Raw genomic sequence first — 19044 nt, forward strand, 5'->3', positions numbered from 1 at the left:
TTGCGGCGATTTGGTTTTTTTTTTTTTTTCTCTCTTTGCTTTCTTGTTATCTTTCTATTCAGCGCGCGTTACTTTCCTTCTCGGTGCGGCTCCCTCACGAAACGCACGAAACGCCTGCCAAGCCTAATTTGATCGTCGCTTGCGGTGGAGAGTTTTGAAGTCCCAGGACCGCAAGCAATACTGCGGTAAAAAGAAGACCCTAAAACGCAACGCAACTCGCAACCCCTGGCAGTTTTTATGCAGGTTGGTTCTTGTCTTTATGGCTTTAAGACCCGGGCAGGCGGGTTTCGCCAACCAGATTCGGCGGAAATGAGTAACCTTCTTTTCTTTGGGCGTTTTAGTCCAAGGGATAAAGTTAGTAGTGTGAACGAAAATAGATATAAATCGTAAATGACACCAGATCGCGTTATTGAATCGGCAAATCCAAGCAATATGCCTGCTTTTGTCCCGATATAAATATACCGAAGGAAAATGACAACTGGCCAAGACTTGGGGAATATTAAACCAATACAATATAGGCCAATTTCTAGAATGGAATGAAGCGAAGCAAAAATAATCACAATGGGTCCGGTATTAATCCCATTATATGAAAGGCAAGGCCTGTAAGAGAGTAGGACATCCCGCCGACTTTGCTTGATATACCAATCAGCTCTATAACCCAAGCACACCATTAAAAATATCACAAAACCCCATCATGTAGCTGCAAAGCGATAAGGAGTTGGAGAAAAAAAAATGATACGGATGGCGTAAGCCTCCCATGAGAGACGCGATCGCCAAGACCCAAATAGGAAGCTCGCGATATAGTCGGATCATCATTCTCTGTTTTGCCACGCATACTTGTGCTGCTATTGTCCGAAAGTAAACTCGAGACCCCCTCCCATGTTCAGCTACCTACCACCTTACTCCGTCATCCCGCATAGTCTTACGTCTCCCATCCCGCGTGGCCGCGTAACTTTTTTTTTTTTTTTTATCAAGGTCGAGTCACACCGGAAAGGCTTTGCCAGTTATCATTGAGAAGGTCCAATGGGAAAATGAGCCGAGCGTTGAATGGCCCAAATGGTCTGGAAGCAATATATCAATAAATACCAACTAAGGTTTATCGCTGTTAGCCTATCCTCCCTACTGTTAGACATCCCAAAGCCCCTGTTCTACTCCTCTGACCTCCTTTTTTCCCCGCCCATCACCTCGCAAAAACAAAAGGAATACGAGTACAAGCAGCTGGAGAACTGCCATGTCCGCGGAAAAGAATACCATGTATCTATACCGGCAGTTTGCCCTTCACTCTTCGTGATATGTCATAGTGGCCGTATAACTAAGGGGGAAACCTGGGGTGGAACAAGTGTGAAAAATAGAAGTAAAAAAAAAAAAAAAGTTCCAAAAAATAAGAGAAAATAGAAAAACAAATAACGCCTCCGCTATGCGGCACTAAAATCGCTTTAATTCAGGCGGCGGGAATTTGTCGAGATGAAATGTAGAGAATGCTTTGCCATCAACATCTCGTCATTCATCAATCCCTCTGCCAATCCCCTCACTGTAGATTGAGGAACTTCTTCGAGTTCTCGTACACGATCCATGTGATGCTCAAGGCCGGCGCCACCTTGAGCAGATTCGGCGTCAGCCCTTTGTACAGGCCCCTCACGCCCTCGTTCCGCACCGTACGCGTCGTCACGTCCCAGATACCCGTGTACGTCGGTCGGTGCATCTCTGTACCCTGCGTCTGCAACCGCGTCCGGAGCACATTAAGTGGATATACTATCGTCGCCCCGATCGCCCCTGATGTTGCACCCATCATTCCCATGGCGATGTTGCCCGGCTCCGCGTCATCCTCGTGAATCCCGCATGTTCGTGCCTTGTACCTTCGGTACGTCGTCTTCAGCAGCTCAAATGTCCCCATATCAATGGCACTGTACGGGAACATCCCCACAAGGCCCATAGTCACGCCGCGGTAGGCCGCTGCCACTCCGCCCGTCGCATACATACGCTTTGCTGTCTGCACTAGTAGTGCGTTGCCTGTTGGTCCGCCCTGTACGGTTTCACACTGCAGGCGGAACTTGAGTGTGTCGAGTGGATAGACGCAGAACTGGGCAACCATGCCCGCCACTCCACCAGCGACGAATTTGGAGTAGGGGTTTATGTGAGTAGGGTCACTGTGGCCCTCGAGAGTTGCGAGGGTGCGTTTAGCGAACTCATACGAGCCGAATTTGATGGCCGTCTCCGGCATGATTTTTATGACGTTCAATCCATTTCCTACGTGAATATGTGCAAGCCACGGTTAGTTGGTTTCGCTCGAGCCGCATCCATCTCATTTGACCATCATATACAATACTTACCAGCGAAAAACGTACGCAGGCCACCTGACCTATACAAGCTGGTAATGGCAGCAGCGATCGGGTGGCCTGCGTTTTTGACTGCCTTCAGGGGCTTTCCCTTGGCAGCAGCTGCTACGGCTGCCTCGGCGCTGGTTCTGGCTTTTGTGTTGACAAGGAGGTATACTTTTAATCGATCGAGAGGGGCAGTGGCTGTGCGTGATACACCACCCGCGATGGCACCGGCAAGGAAATAGCCTGGTTCAGGTAGGTATTCAGTCAGCTTGGAGGGCTTGGTTTTATTTTCTACTTGCTTCGATGCCGACAACGCGTAGTCTGCTCCCTCCTCAAGCGCCGCTGGACTTATAACAGAGCTGGGACCTTCGCCGGTGTGCTGAGTGGCCAAGTCGAGAACCGCCTTGCTGTGTGCTCGTGAAGTTGTGGCTGGGAAGGGGCCGTCTGCGGCGTTGGCCCCCCTTTCTACTGATGCAAGAATGGGCGCCGTGGTTGCTGCAGCCAAGGCCGTCGACTGTAATGATTTCGAGGCTGGGTTTGGGGACATTGGCCTCTCCACTGGTGGCTTGCCTTGTCCGGGTTCGTTGGGTGTTTGCGAGGCCACATTCGCGTCGGGTTTTTGTAAAGACTTTCGAGAAGGTCCAGATGTCTTACCAGACAGCGACGGTGATGGTTGGGCAAGCCTAATGATAGAACCGAAGAGAGCGTGTAGAAGGAAGCTGGTCGTACCTAAGCCCTCTAGGGTATCTTCGCTCACCAGCGAATCTCCCTCGGCATTTATAGTGACGATTTGAGAGTAGAATGACAGTGCCGTCGCCAGAGCAGCACCACCATCACCGTCGTGTACCGGCATGAACAAGAGGAAGTCACTTAGCGGGAAGGACGGTCAGCACACACACAACAACGTCTGAGCTCTGCACGACCTGCCATCCATTCACCGGATGCGGGAAAGTCATCTGAGGCGGCCGTGCCCCAGAGACAACTTCAGTGGCGGCGACGCAGCAGATCTCGAAGCAAAAATCAATAATGGCACAACCTACCGCCATTCCTCAAAAGTGATGTATCCGTCCCGGTTCATGTCGATCTCGTTGAAGAAGCCCGTCAGCCGTTTGGATGAGACGGTCAGGCCACATTTTTGGAAAGCACTCCGCAGCTCTTCTTTGTCTAGCCTTCCATTGTTATCCCTGTCGATAGATCGGAAAAGAGCAAAAAGCTGCCTTTCTGCCGTCTCGACGAATGTGCGAAACTCTGCACCACCATACGACGTGGCCTGGTCAGTCATTGAAGCCTACCAAAAAGCGTATAGCCGTATCCGTCCGCACACATAGCGTAGGTGTCGTTGTACACTGCTCGCAACTAACGCACCTTCGTATTGTATCTTGCCGTCCCCGCTGGTGTCGACAGCCTTGAACACATCTGCCAGCATGTTTTCCGCATTCTTCATGGCTATCGCCCTCAGAAATGTCTCCGGGTCAGTTTTTGCGATGAAAATTTCCAGCAGCTGTGTATGCGCCCAAGAGACTAACGGTGGTCTATTCTCCTCAATCCCCTCTTGAGCCCCTTCAGGTCCAGCTCGCCGGCGCCCTTGGGATCCAGTTCGCGCCACAGCTCCTCCATGCGCTTGTCGCGCGCGTTCTGTGACTCGGCCATGCTGGCCTCCAGCTCCGAGACCACATCTGTGATCTTCATGTTCGACTGGTCATCGCAGATCGGGAAGGCGGCTCAGTTTGCGGGAAATATCGCCTAATGTCGTATCACTGCGGGTTCTGATGGTTTTTGGACTTGGTTTCGTTGCTTCCCGCAGGGCACTATTATGTCGCATGCATCGTCTGGTTGAAACTGTGCTAGTTGATTAGAGCTACTCCTTATCCCCCTGATGCTGCTGCTTATCGAGCTTGGCTGGTTCGGTGCTTGTCTTTGCGCTTTCGCAGCCATGTGTTGTCCCAAGGGCTGGAGGAATGGCGCAAACTTCCGAGCTCTGTTGCCAATTTAGATATTGAGAAACGGGGAACCAGAATGTTGTTCAAGTCCGCACGCCTTCTGGTTATCGTAGGTAGGTACCTAGTTACGTACACTTAAGGTAGACAGGTAGTGAGAAAAAGCTGCTACGACGTTGATCGATCAACAAGTGGAACTCCATCGAGCTAGGTGGGACAAGGGGTTGCAATATGCTCGCCGTCACAGAAACGAGACGACTGGCTCCACCCTGCCATGCTATGGGCTGGAGTGGAACAAGAAAGCTTCAACCTGCCAATCAGCGCTTGTCGGTTTGGGGGGATGTGTCAGCCAAGCTCAAGCCCCTCCAGCCACTCGCTTGGTACCCGTTATCTGATGGAAGCCACGATTCGATAAGGCGATGATGTATGGATGGATGTACATGGAAACAAACCCCCTCTTGTCAGCCACCGCCTTTTAGAGCAAAAGAAAGCACTTGTCGACGTTTTGACTGCTTGAATGTCTGGGAGACGCAATCGTCGACATCTCAATTACCGTACAGGGACCTGTTATGTCAAGTAAATGGAATTTTTGCATACCTTAGGTACCCAGCATCCATCACAAGCGAAGCTCTCGGTAGCTTTGAGAGCTTTGGCTCGGTGATGGGGAGCTACCATTTTGTCAGCTTGTAGATACCTACGGGATCAACACGACCTTCAAATAGACGTTTCCATTTTCCCGAGTCTAGGTCAGCATGGCGGCCAATTTTTGGGAGTCGACTCAACGTCGGCACTGGCTGTTTACCAAAGAGGAGCTGGCAGCCAGACGACAGCAATTGGAGAATGAGGACCCGTCCTTGGTGACTATGTATCCATTGCCTGAATGGAGACATTTGTATAACTACTTTAACTACCGTAAGTCGTCAGTCAGGCATGCCTGAATCTTTGTACAGTTTACCCAGAACCAGGATTCTAACGAACCACCATGACCTCCTACAGAAATGCTTCGCCTCGCTAAAAACCTCTCGATCCGCCAACAAGCCATCGCCACAGCCCAGGTCTACATGAAGCGCTTCTATACGCGCGTCGAGATCCGAAGCACGAACCCGACCCTCGTTCTCGTTACGGCCGTCTACCTCGCCTGTAAGATGGAGGAGATGCCGCTGCACATACGCAACGTCTCGCTCGAGGCGAAGAAGGTCTGGCCTATGGAGACACCCTCGCTCGAGATCGCAAAGATCGGCGAGTGCGAGTTCTGGCTCATCTCAGAGATGAGCGCCCAGCTCATCGTCCACCAACCCTACCGGACTCTCAATGCCCTGCAGCAGGACTTCCAGCTCGCTAATGACGACCACGTCCTGGCTGTATCTTTTCTCAACGATCACTACATGACCGACTTGCCACTGCTGCATGCTCCGCACACCATCGCGCTCGCTGCCATCATGCTGGCTCTTGTGCTTAGGTTGTCCAAGGCCTCAAGCAGCAATAGTGCAGCCGCCGGGCAGCAGGGAGGCGCACAAGCCGGTTCACTGGGCATCAGCCTAGCACCTGGGCTATCCATGTTCCAGCAGGCCGTAGCGGCCAAAGCCATGACACCTGGCGGGAGCAGCGGTTCTCCCGCAATGTCCTCGCCCATCCAACAGAATCCTCCAAACCAGCCTTACCAGCTCACGCCGCAGCAACAGGAGCTGTTCCGCCAGCAGCAAATGCAGCAGCAGAACAGGCAACCAGAAACCCAGGCCAGGGACTCGCCACAGAAGGAGAAGAGCAAGCTTCAGCGCTTTGCCGCTTGGCTCTCTGAGAGCGGTGTCGACATCGAGGCCATGATCGACTGCACGCAGGATCTGATAGCCTTTTACGAGTGCCAAGAGTCGTACAACGAACAGATCACGCGTGACCAAATCAACCGATTCGTTAAGGCTCGGGGTCTTTAAGGAGGCATTGATTTCCGATTCTTGGTGAAGCTAACAAAGCTTTACTATATCCAAGGGTGGCGAGTTTATCATGATTGACGATTGAAGTCCTTCTTTCGACCGGTGGTATCCCGCTCTCTTGATGAAGAGCGGTTCTTTCTGCACACGTTTGCTCGCGTATTCCGACTTTCAGCTCTAGGCATCATGGTCTGATCAGTCGAGCACTTCCCGGGGATAGGCTTTTCCAGCCCAGTGACGTTATTTTCTGGTAAAACCATATCGGTGCTAATACTTTCCTGAGGAACGTTTACGGTCTCGATCCACTAGCTTTTGATGAAGATTGTCTGGAGGATCCATCAGCGTGCTTGGGCCAACTGGGAAAAATAACCATCTTGGTTACTTCGGTCGTTGGCGTGATCGGCGGCGCTCGAATGTCCGGGTTACACCACTGGCTGCATGGAAACCACACACGCAGCAGCGCTTAGGACTTGGACGTGGCCCGGGGCTCTCCAGGCTCTGGACTGGGTGTGGCGATATAGGCTCATCTTGACGCACCCAGCGACTTCACATCGAAGCACGTTTTAAAGTACCACTCTGGCGGCATGCTCTAGTATGAGTCATTCACGAGCATCCTGTTGTGGTGTCAGCGATGCGGTCTTGAATAGAAGTCCAGCATGCGCACGCTCGGCAGACAGCGCAGTTGACCTCGGAGAGCGACTGACCCAGCGGTTCTGTATTGTGGACTCTGTGCTTACACAAGGATACTTGGTTATGCGTTATATGTGCAGCCATCCATTGGGCTCATCGGGCTCTGGATTCTGTAGGAATTCTCTAGTGCGTGGCGACCTGGCACGTCGAGCAATGGCGGGCACCAAGAGATGATTGCGTTTTCCGAATGGATATGAGATCGTCATGTGTTGTGATATAGCGTGTTATACAGACCCTCGAATTTGAATAAAGCGTTTCTACCACATAATTATGCTTATGAGGCTTTTGTGACGTGTCCGGTTAGTCTTGACCATCCGCTTTAGTGTGGATGTAGCGTAGATAGACAAAGTATAGAGACACAACCTATATCAACTGTTGGGTACAACATGATGTTGACCATTCACTGTCCTTGTTGCGTGCGAGGTAGCTCGGTGTAGAACGTGGCTGGAATATAACACCCAAAAGATACAATCCAACCACACTTGTGGCTCTTCATATGGGATTCCACCCATCCATGGACAGCAGCGAGCAAAATTAGTTTATTATGTGAAAGGTTCGCCGTGAATCTTCGAGCTACACAGCAACCGGCCAGGTACATTGTCAACTCTACGGACAAGCATGCCTCTCCTATCCCACCCGGTTCCACACCGAGACTGATTCCAGTTGACGGAAACATGGACAAGATCTCACAAGAAAAAAGAAAAAAAACATTGATGCTCCAAGGACGTTGCTGTTGTAATCACAAACACCCACACCACCAACTACATTCCGATCAAGGGACACAAGACTACTGCTGACTGTATCACGACTCAATGTACGTCGCCGACATAGTTGACTCGGGACGTGTTCCTGCAGCCCATTGATAGATAACATGATAAATGATGACTCAGACGGCCTTTTGACTGCCTACCCTTCAGTAACCAAGGTCGGTCAGTCCAGGGACAAACCCGACGTAATTATATAGCCTATTTTCACAGACTTTTTTTTTTTTTTTTTTTTTTTTTTTTTTTTTTTTTTGCCAGTGTATTTATGGCTGCAATTGTCATCTCGCCTCCTCTTCTTCACTATTGCCTAATATATGTACATATATATATATATATATATATATATAACTTACCACCCAGTTGGATTATTCAAACACTAGACTAGACTAGACTTCAACTTACTGCATTGGCATGTGACCATCTCAAGGTTTTATATTCAATGCTATTTCCGGTTACAGGAATACATCACAAAAGATCAAGGTGCCGACTAGGTAGTATCAGAACATCACTATGATTATATTATATCAACCGTAAAGAGATCCAACATGACTATGGATCCATAACTATGACGAGCTTAAAACATTAACATCGCCATTTATGTAACCAGTGTAAACCTCTACTGGCGTCCATCCAGCCGCAACAGAGCCTGCTACCTAGCAACTTGACCACATGATATCAGAATATTGCTATCATTATATTGCTATCATCATGCCAACGCAAAATTGCACTATCATGTATAATGCACATGAGGATCCTACACATGTAAATACCTCGACGTCACTTCTCCAGTCATACTTTCAACCAAGCAAATGAGTATCAGAGCCAGACCCGTGGCTTGCGGACTTTGGCTGCGGTTGACAACACATGCGCCCCAAACCAATCATGCCTATCATAGCTATGCGGCTTAAGCCACGTTACAGACCACTCGCGGGGCCTCCGGTACACAAGCACAATGGTACAACGTGTGTACACACACGGCAGATCATGACATTTCAAAAGTTGAACATAAGAGTAGTGCCAATAAGACTCATCGTTTGAGAAACCTAAACACGTTGCCCCAGATAAAACCACAGTCAAAACCGCCGCCGGCTACCCAGGATACATCATCTTATTTGCAGGGAATCAATAAAGAACCAAGAGATGAGAATCAACAAGAGAAAAGAAATAAAGCACCAACTCCTTGTCCGCCCCAACCCGACACAATTGATCCCAGGGTGTGTTTTGTGTCGGGGATATCCACGCATCGACAAACCAAAAGGAAATGTTCTTTGCCCACCCTTTGTCCAGTTATTTGTCCCGTATAGTAATAGTAATGATCGAGAAAAAAGAGAAAACCAGGAGACAAAACATTAACACAGAAGCCAACCCGTCTCATGTATCTGACCAAAGTAATACATGAAGCCAGCTTGTAGAAGAGGGTCTCTGAAAAAAAAAGGAGATAAATAAAAAAGACGAACCCAACACCAGTGTCCTGCGCCGTCGCGTAGGCCAAGAACACCATCTATTCGCAAAAGAATCTTTTCTCTTGTTGAACTCGTGACCCATGAAAAACACAATCCGATGTATCATGCTCAAAACAGCTCGCCACGCTCCTGTATGGGCAACAAAATGGGAATCGACCATAAAAAAAAAGGAAAAAAAAAAGACGGAAAGTCAAACCAATGAACTCCTGCCGTGCTGACGCCGATGCAAATAGTATTATCGATGAAAGGTATGCAATAAACCGTTTAAACGCCATTTCGTAAAACAAAAAGCCGTCATCTTCCGGAGCGGGGTACTCCAGTACCGGGTGTATAATATGTCGAGAAGCCAAAAAAAGGTATCGATTATCTTCGTGTCGCTGAGGTAAATCGAATTTTCGCTAGGAAAATCAGAAGAGGAGGTGGTATGTCGAGCAAAGGTTTGTACAGGGTTGTGCTCCGGGGGATGTCGGAACACGGAGGTGTCACAAGAGTCATTCGACCCTAAAAGCGATGATGCCCTGCCAGCCGAGGTAGAGTGGAGAAGTGAAAATCGATGCCTTGGAATTGTCAAGTCGGTACCCGCCAAGATGAACCAGCGTTTTTGAACAAGCGGAACGCCAAACGGTATTGCAAAAAAAAGAAGACTAGTTGCAACAACCGCGACGGCAGTGAACAAGCAAAGAAGCCTCGATCCCATTACATGAGCGAGGGCAACTGCAGCGCACTACCATCGGCGACCAAGAGTCTGGTGCATTCTGGATCCGGGTGAAACCGAAGGCGGAGGGCTAGCCATGGTGATTCCGGTCAGGGGGTTGATGATCGGAATGGCATTGCGGGCGCGAGTAGCGGCAGGCTGGTGAAGTTTGAGGTTGCCAGAGTGTTGGCTCTGGTAGGTTGGCGGGATGAATGGCGGAGACGAAGAGTTGAGGGAGAAGCCCGACGCGACTTGTTGCGGCTGTTGCGTTGGTGAGTGGGCGGGAGAGTTGCTTGCCAAGGACGATCGCTCTGATGATGAGCTGTGGATAGAGACCAACTGTTGGATGGTGGGTTAGCTTCAAATCGCACACGACGCGCCACACAAGTCTCAATAGCAAACAAAATCCATTCAACCAAACTCAGGTGGTTCACTCACATCGCTCTCTGTCAACAAACCAGGGCAGAACTCCATGTCGTCCTCGAGATCAAAAGACCGGCATGATTCGAACTTGCTGCGGAAGTTGTTGACAGCGACCGTCTCAGACAACTCCTTCATGCTTCGCACGCCCCTGAACTGTTTTTGCGAATTTTGCGACACCGATAGCCTCGGCGCCCTCCGAGTCCGCGGGCCATGATGACTGTGAGAGACTGGACCGGGCGCCGACGGTGTAGGTTGTTGGCTGTGTGCATGAAATTGGTAGTAGGCAGACATGATTGGGTCGCTTGTGTTGTGCTGCAACGCGCTGTTTGATCGTTTGGGATTTGAAGCAGTAGGCCGGAATGTGGTTTGTTATTGACGACGGGCTGTTCGGCTTTGAGAAAATACAAGTGTATCCCTCTTTGGTGAAATGGCGGTGGCAATTCGGAGAGTCGGTGAGCCAAGTTGGTTGGGAATGGATTGTGGGGTGGCCGTTGGCTTTATTGCAGAGACCCGAGGTGGCTTGTCCGTAGTGCGGTATTAAGTCGGCTGCGAACAACAAAAACAAACAGCAATGTGACAGCTTTTTGGGATATCGGGCGAAAGTCAAAACAAAATATTTCGTGGCTGTATTTTTCGTCGAATTGATTGATGTTTTGGGTTGGAAGATTGCTGTGATGTATCACGTATGGTGGGAAAAGTAGACAAGTATGGATAAGGTGAGGGCGAGGTAGGTTGAAGGTGGTAAATGTGATGCGAGACGGAAGTCGGTGAAGGTGTCGGGAGGAGGGAAAAGGTCGGAAAAAGAAGTAAAAAGGGGAGGCGAGAGGGAGGGGGACCACCCTTCTGTACCAAAGCAGCGACAATGAGATGGGATTTTGTTGGACCGGATGAGCGGGCTCCACTATTTCTCGTCTAGCGATGTTTTGGGGGGCGGGTGGGTGGCATACCCAAGGCAAGAAAAACGACTGGGGTACCGACGCAATCGCTCGTCCGTCGGATCCCTGTCGCACACTGCATCGTGACCGCGCCTCCCAGCAGGGGATGCAACCAGACTCTGCCAATCAGCGTGGACCGCATCCCAAGAACCAGGCAGGCATGGATCCACCCTCCGACCGCCTTCATCCCAGTTCAGCCAGTCTGGCGCTAGCTGCTCGTTTTGCCACATTGGCTCCTCTGGACGAAAAACAGTGAGTGGGTCATGGGCCCAAACCCGGATGTGGATAAGCGGCATTGAGTGCAATCTTGGTCATGGCTTCGTGCGGATGGGTTTTGCAGGACGGCCAAATTTGCACACAGCTAACCTAGTCAGTTCAAGTCCATTGAGGAGAGACATCACACTGTGTGGACGGGAGTTGTCGTAGCATTCATTCCAGGCATGGGCCTGGTCCGGACACGGAGATGCTTCGTAGGCTTGGTTTGGTGACTGGGTTCAGCTGGGTGTTTACTGCTGCTAAACGACAGACATTGTTTATTTACTACATGTCCGATTTATTTTTACTCTTTATATGATAGTTGCCTTGATGAGCACGCAATACTCAAACTGCTGATCTCCATTAGTAGTACAGATGGATCTAAGGTTGAATGAAGTTCCCCATGCTCGATGCAATCTTACCCATGATTCCAGGCATGGACAACACAGCTGGAACTTCATTGCTGACCGGACCGTGGCTGAGGTTCAATGGGGGGTGGGGATGATCAAGACCGACAGGCCGACGGCGGGCGCAGATGCTGAGAAGGCAAACAAACTTAGAACAGTAATAATACAACATTACTTGGTATCAACAGGCACAGGAGATCTCATACCAATCAATCCAAATTTGGCCTCGAAGCCTGGGTAATCTCGCTCTGTCCATTGTTTGCGCATTGTTTTGTTCTGGATCCGACCAAGTCCATAAAGTCTTGATATGCTTTTGGAGATTACCAGTGGGCACATTCCGGGTTATTTGTTGTCGTTTAATAGTCCCCACGCCGTAAACTGAACTGTTTCCAACACATCAACGCCAACTCGTCATAAACTGACTGATGATGAAAATAGAGGCCCATACTGTGCGCTTTAAGGAAGCACTATCTCATAATCTCTGTCTAATGAGCAACCCTTATTCAGTTTCTAGTCTTGTCACTTGTTCAAGATTACCGGACATCGACCAGGGCGGTTTGATGGCATGGGGAACGAAGGAAAGCACAGATCTCCAACTGGACCGTTTGTCCTATACTGTATTTGTTCCCGCCCGTCTCCGTCGCCTTGTCTGAAAGGAGGCAACGTGCACGATCCAATGATTGATTGGCGTGAAATAAACCTAAATAAAAAGCGACCATTTGCCCGTCCTTGTCCCCTGTCTGATATGATTGCGCTTCTCGTAGGCGGGCGGCTATCGCCAAAGAAGACGTTCTAGCAAACATGCACGGGAAGACGCTTGGACACGCATTGCATATGGGATCGTTCAATTCGGGGGGAAGAAAAAAAAAATAATGGTTGCAATAATTTGACTGAGGAAACTGGTTCTTTTCTTCGTCATTTCATCTCCTGCTTCTCCAACCAATTGAATTTTTCCCACACCATGGAACCGGACGCTTGTCTAGAACTCGGGGCTAGTCTCTTGTGGTTTCGTCGTACATTCACTTCCAAGACAAAGGGACCTTGGTCTGCTCAGGAAAAGAAGGACACTGTGCCACAGTGAGTATCGTCACAACATCCGTTTTCGCCATGATTTTCGCCATGAGGCCAAAATAACTGCTGCAGGTGGTGGCCGTCCGGCTGCGCAGCTAGCTTGGAGGAGCTAGCACCAAATAGGAGACGTGCAGGTTGCGTGCAGCGTGCGTGAGTGGATGATGGACTTTGTTTGCCACTGATTGGCGCCTGTTGACGCTATTGCCCCCTGGCTCACACAGTGTCTGTTTCTGTCGGGGCATTGTTGTTGTTGTTGTTATTGACGTTTTTTTATTTTATTAATACCACGTTATTAATTTCTCGAGCGTCTGGTGATTTTCTTTTTTTTTGTCACTCGTTTACAGTGGAGTTGCCGCCGCTCCAGGCTGCATTGCATTAGCAGAACCAAAAAAAGGCGGGGCAACAGGCCTGCACATCCATGCATGATGTGATGTGGCAGCCAATCTGAGCAGGAAAAATGTTACGGTAAGGTACCTATGGGGCCTTGGACCTGGATCACAAAAACATATTCGACGAATCGACGATAGACACAAAGACGCTTGTGCTTATGGGGACATAATACCACCGTCGAAACTCCACATTTGGGTTGCTGTCTGTGACCCAATTTCGAAGGGACCTGACAGATCACTTACGAAATATCTCATTCTACGATTGACAAGGCCCAGTCCAGAGCCCAAAGAGGTCACGCCCACTCACACACAATTCAAAATATCGAGTAGGGTTTGCTGCATGAAAACCTAGAGTGGTGCCGGTTGTCTACCTGCAGCGGCATGAGCGGTTCCATCCTTGAGCCCGAGATGATGTGCCTCGGTGCGCAGCTTTGCCGTTCTTTTTGAAATGCAATTTTGAAGAAGTAACCCGGAAGATTTTGCGGCCATTTACGAATTGCAAGACTTGGTCTTTGCTGGGTTAATCAATTCCCGTGATGCGCCGAGTTTGTGGGGCCGGATATCTGGGGAGAGATGGGGTAGCCTGTCTACGATTGAATTGCTTCGCGCTTACGATCGCAGCAGTTGAAAACTGTCCATGGTACATCTTGCTGCTGACGGCAACTACTGGAGAGGATTGGGTGACCAGTTTGGAGGGGAAAGACCCTAGCGTTGGGGTTGTTGGCGTACCACAGCACCCTTATCCTGGTAGGCACAAGAAAGCTGCATCGGAGAATCCGTGTAAGACATAACTAGGATGGTGCTGGTATACACCGTGTTGCGACAGCCTAATCCCTTCGAAGCAAGACGATACAAAGAACCAACAATATCCATGGAGAGCCGAATGTGAGTTCAAATCGGAGCGGGGAAGGGGGCAAAACTGCCGTCATTCTCGCCCCTGAGTCGGGTGGTTTGAGCTTGGCCTTCGGTGGGAGAGAATACGTATTGGATTTCATGCTGTTGTGTTTCGTGAAGCTTGCCAAGGCCTCAAAATAAAGATCTGCCTATGCCGAAGGTTTGATTCCCTGACCTTGTGAATAATCCGGTAATTAATGAATTCAATTGAATGACCGCTCTTTGATAAGACGTCCTATAAAGAGAGAGGAAAAAGGAAGGGGAAAAGGATAAACAAATAACCAAGTCAAAAGAGATACAGCAACCTGGTTTTCCGTAGTATTCATGGACCAGCTCCAGCCACCTACCCGACCTGCAGCAACCGTTCTGCAGGCTATTTTAGTTATTTTAGTCTTGGTCCCTTTTTTCTCGGGAGGTTGGCTAGTCGCTGCGCTGCAGTTAAACAATGGCAGAGGACAAGCGAAGGCGTGGGCCGGCCAAACAGGCCGCTTCTTGTTCCTGACGAGCCACTGTCAAGCCGATCTGCTGGCCGTGGTTTGTGTTTGGCGATTTTCAGGGTTCTCCGCATAGTTTCCGCACAAACCAGCGCCTCGCCATTTCTTTCTTGTGTTGTTTTGATTTTAATTTTACTATTTTTCTTTCTTTTGCTCTTTTTACTCGTCTTGTCTGTCACTCGGCGCTTGGGACCGTTAGCTGATGGTCAGGATATCAGCCTATCGTCATCCTACCCACTAAGCAGTCTCGATGCTCTATAGATGAAACAGTCTCGATCTACTAATCCTTGCCTAAACGCACTTACTGATAATAAGACTTCAGATCTACTTGGTGCATTGATGGGAAAAACATGGGCATAAGACAAGGAAACACTTGCAGCAGCATTCGGCCGGGTCCAGATTTAACATGAATTCCAGACAAGCAAGATGTGATGATGGACAAGGAAACTGGTGGTTATTCGGCAACCATCAACAACCATCATCCCCGGATCCTTTCAATCTTCAGTCAACTCAATCATGTTATATCGTACACGGTGACACACACAGCACACATACCAAGTGGCTGACCGTCAAAACGAGAGACCAAAACCTCCCCAAACTTCAAATGCACCAAACACCTCCAAACAAAAGTGCTTTTGCCTAAACACAATTCTCTCGTAGGTCTCTTCAGCCTTGAATTTAATAAGCTAATATCAAGCCGCTTGCGAGTTATGTTTAATAGCATTCACGCTGTTGGGGCAACTTTGAAATTGGTGACTTATTTCAACCCGGGGTATATACCATAGTAGCAAGGTAAGGTATACGGCGACAAGACGCTTACTGAACGTGTGCATGCTGTCTCGCCACCTCGATGCATCAGGCACAAAGAAAATTAGACAAGACAGAACAAACACTGCCACCCACACCGCCATTTCCGTTTTCATTGCAACCCTTGCGTCCGTGCGGGGACGGCCCTTGAAGCCCTACAGTATCTTGCGGGTTTTTTTTTTGCTGTTCTGCTTGTCACGCCGCCGCCGTTCGTGCACACCACCCCCCGGCCCGAGCGAGCAATGCATGCATGGAGGCTGGATAAAAAAGACCGCACAGACCAATACTGTATCGTCTTGTGCTACAAACCGTGCTGCGGTACTGAGGCGAAGTCGAACAGACAGCCGCCACCCACAACGCAACTTTCTTGCCGCCCGCACTGCCCGGCTGGTTGCACGACTGCCATGCCTTTTCTGCTTGCCTTGCCTTGCCTTGCCTTGCCTTGCCTTGCCCTGCACATCAGCACCGCCCCCCGCCCGTCCGTCCCCCTTGTCTCAGCTTGCGCGGGGGTAAAAAATGCCTTTTTCTCGCTCCTGTTTGACAATTGATCGCCATCCATGCCGGACGACAGAAAAAAAGCTTCCTTGACTTTTTTTTTGTGTGAAGGAACAGCATGCGCATCCAGAAAATTCAGACGAATCCGATATTACAGCACAAACAGTCACGATCGGTTCATTATGCTTTCCAGAAGAGAGGGACAAGATACGAGAGCCTTGACAAGGAATTCCGTACCACGTTGCTTGTTGATGATCAGCTCGCAGAAATGAGATAGATGCATTTGGGCAGCTCAAACCCTGAGACCCCGAATTAACTGACTTGGGACTTGCAAGGCAGGCTTGTCAGAATGCATACTTGAGCTACGGAGGGACTTACCTCTTTAGATTACTCCGAAAATGCACATTCACGTCACATCATAAATGCTAATATTATAAGTGCAATGGAACACAGAACCTAGACAAGAGCTACTTTCCATAGCTTTTTTTTTTTGAATTTTATGCTAAGCGACTATGAAATCCAACCGGCGCAAGCTGAAAAAAAAAGGGGTTAGTTAGGGGAGACAGGCTCGGTGTCATTAGCAGGCAATTCGACCGAAGGGTTTAGACCACAGTACAGTACAGTACAGTACCAGCACGCTACCACTCGCTACGTTGAGGATTCTCAGATCAAACAAAACAAAGGGGTTTGTTTTGTTCGAGAAGGCGTTCGTGATGCTTGCGGGTGAAACGCTGCACACGTACAAGCCGATCTTCCCTAGAAAAAGAGAGGGGCGCGCTTGCCTGGCCTCCATTGATCTGACACAAACCGCATTCCACAACTGTCTACCCCTTGATAATGAAATGAAGGGACACTAATAATTGTCAAGATTCATCGACAAGAGCTGACAGCATAACCTGGGGTCACGTCAAGAGATGGTTAGATCAAACTGCGCAAAATCCACTTGCGCCCTCCACGGACATTGTCATCTTCTGTGTGGGGGAAGAAGAAGAAGCTTGAGCTGCAGGAGGATGGTTTACCTCGGCGCTTCCCGACGGCGCGGCATCGAATGTCCACTCCTGTGTCCCCGTGGCACCTTTCGTCCGCGTCTGGGCGCTGACTCTTTCCCCCAACAGGCCTCGCGGGCTAAAACATCGTTCGAATGACAGTGGCCTGTGCAGGTTGGTGCAAGGGGTAGTTTGGCTTGCTTGGTGGCATAATTACCTACAGTAAGCCACAGGACCATCAGCCGTAGATAGATAGATGCCTCGATGCCAACACCTCTCGGACAGGAAGGATTACGAGCTTCCCTTGCTAACCCTCGGGTTCAAACATCCTCAAAACAATCCTCCTGGAATGTTGTCTATGGAGGAAATTACTGTATTATGAGGACCGTCACCAGCTCCACGATCCACCCGCAGTTGCATTGTTGGAGATGTAACGGTGGTACACGGGGAGGCTTAATCATGATGTCACCTCGATTGGGTTTGCGACTCGTTGAGCCGCTAACAAGGGATTGAAGGAGCTTTGAGCTTACTTTGCTATTAGCAGACTACCAGCTCTTTGATGAAAAACACGGATCGAGTTTGACAAGACTAAAGCAACTCTCGTCAAGAATCTTGTCGCTTACCTTGCGAACCTTGGTGTGGGAGAGAGAGAGACTGTGTCTCTGTGTGTAATGTCGCACGCCGGAACCTTTTTTTTTTTTTTTTTTTTTTTTCCCTCTCTTTTTAGTTTGATGGGCGACTTGTAGCCCGCCTAGTGCTTCCGTACCTGTCTTTTGGTACCCAGGTTTGCAACAGGCAGGTCGGTCCATTGGGGCATGATGATCGATTCATGACGTCACACTACTGGAGCTCCCTCAATCTGTCCAAGCATGTAGCTGAGAAAGGTCATCATCATTGTTATCCGCAACCTTTGAATAAAACAGTAGTCCCCGACAAAAGTAAAAAGCTCTAGAGGCACGCCGAATACTTTCAATTGACGAATTAGAAAACCTCCTTTTTAACAACATTCTCTCTTCACTGGTCCTGCAATCTCAAGAACATATCGATATCCCAATACTGTCGATCACAGCATTTACGAAACGCTGCTTTTGGCAAGAAAAGCCATACACATCATATCAAACCCTCAAATAAACCATAATGTCGTCAAGGATCCTCGCCCGCACGCTGCGCGCCAGCACCGCCTCTCCCGTGATGCTGCGAAGAAGCATGGCCACGACGCCCCAGCTCAGGCATAAGGAGACGTCCCGTAAGCATCTTCAGCCCCATCCCCTACGTAAACACGGCATTTGGACACAAGCCCAAAGTTGTTGCCTCTCTCCCGGGAAAACAAAAACAAGATCCGAAATATGGGAACACCGGATGAAGTCCAACGTCACAAACGAGAAGAAAACCCCCTTGACTAACCCAACCCCCCCTCAAAACAGATCACGACGAGGGCCACGGTGAGGACGTCTCCCGCCACAAGGAGGACCTGCTCAACAAGCACAAGAACAACTCGGCCAAATGGAAGTCGGAGCTGGCCTCCAATAGCGAGGAAGCTGTCAAGGCTGATCGCGACGAGCACGGCAGCATCAAGGACCTGCAAGAGAAGACACAGGGCCGAGCTGGGAAGGACACGAAGGCTTAAACTAGAGGTTTCGATGGCGAAATGTAATTGGAGGGGTTAATCATGTGCGTGCGGACGGAGTAGTTCCACGTGGCAGAGGATGAGGACGAGAGATTACATGCGTCGGCCTGATTTTGCCTTTTTTTTTGTTGTTAGTCTTGCATGATCATCATGGCGTTCTCAGATGAGTGAAAAGAAAGGGTTTCATGGTACCAACGGACACAGGAGAAGCATTTACACAAGTCCTTTTCTTTGATTCCGCAACATGCCTAAGCTTTCCGATAGACGATTGGTCACCGTAAAATTCAACAACCAGGCTCCACAGCCATGACATCTGGCATACAAGACTTGGATGTCCAGAAGGAGACAGAAAACAACAACGCAAAATCAAGGGTGTATCAAACAGAACACAGATTGGGATATATGAAATTCAAAGGCAATTGCTTCGAATCAAGACTGAAACAAATGCCTCGCACAGCCCAGTC

General features: G+C 49.4%; 4 protein-coding genes across 4 annotated transcripts; 2 read left to right on the plus strand and 2 right to left on the minus strand.

The window, feature by feature from the left end:
• Window positions 1-1528: 1528 nt before the first annotated feature.
• Window positions 1529-4010, minus strand: PpBr36_08068 (uncharacterized protein; the record flags this gene model as incomplete). Its single annotated transcript, XM_029895201.1, has 5 exons — window positions 1529-2247; window positions 2331-3190; window positions 3362-3569; window positions 3687-3767; window positions 3848-4010. The coding sequence occupies 5 exons, from the start codon at window positions 4008-4010 to the stop codon at window positions 1529-1531; spliced, it is 2031 nt and encodes a 676-aa protein (XP_029747024.1).
• A 1000-nt stretch (window positions 4011-5010) lies between these two features.
• Window positions 5011-6189, plus strand: PpBr36_08069 (uncharacterized protein; the record flags this gene model as incomplete). The annotated part of the gene is made up of 2 exons (XM_029895202.1): window positions 5011-5170; window positions 5255-6189. The coding sequence occupies 2 exons, from the start codon at window positions 5011-5013 to the stop codon at window positions 6187-6189; spliced, it is 1095 nt and encodes a 364-aa protein (XP_029747025.1).
• A 3638-nt stretch (window positions 6190-9827) lies between these two features.
• On the minus strand, window positions 9828-10541 carry PpBr36_08070 (uncharacterized protein; the record flags this gene model as incomplete). Its single annotated transcript, XM_029895203.1, has 2 exons — window positions 10236-10541; window positions 9828-10136 (listed from the first exon to the last, which is right to left on the minus strand). The coding sequence occupies exons 1-2, from the start codon at window positions 10509-10511 to the stop codon at window positions 9828-9830; spliced, it is 585 nt and encodes a 194-aa protein (XP_029747654.1). The 5' UTR covers window positions 10512-10541.
• Window positions 10542-18090: 7549 nt separating this feature from the next.
• On the plus strand, window positions 18091-18580 carry PpBr36_08071 (uncharacterized protein; the record flags this gene model as incomplete). Its single annotated transcript, XM_029895204.1, has 2 exons — window positions 18091-18199; window positions 18378-18580. 2 exons carry the CDS (start codon window positions 18091-18093, stop codon window positions 18578-18580), a joined length of 312 nt encoding a protein of 103 aa, XP_029747653.1.
• Window positions 18581-19044: the final 464 nt, after the last annotated feature.

Source organism: Pyricularia pennisetigena, chromosome 5, assembly GCF_004337985.1.
Source record: "Pyricularia pennisetigena strain Br36 chromosome 5, whole genome shotgun sequence".
NCBI classification, from domain to species: Eukaryota; Fungi; Ascomycota; class Sordariomycetes; order Magnaporthales; family Pyriculariaceae; genus Pyricularia; species Pyricularia pennisetigena.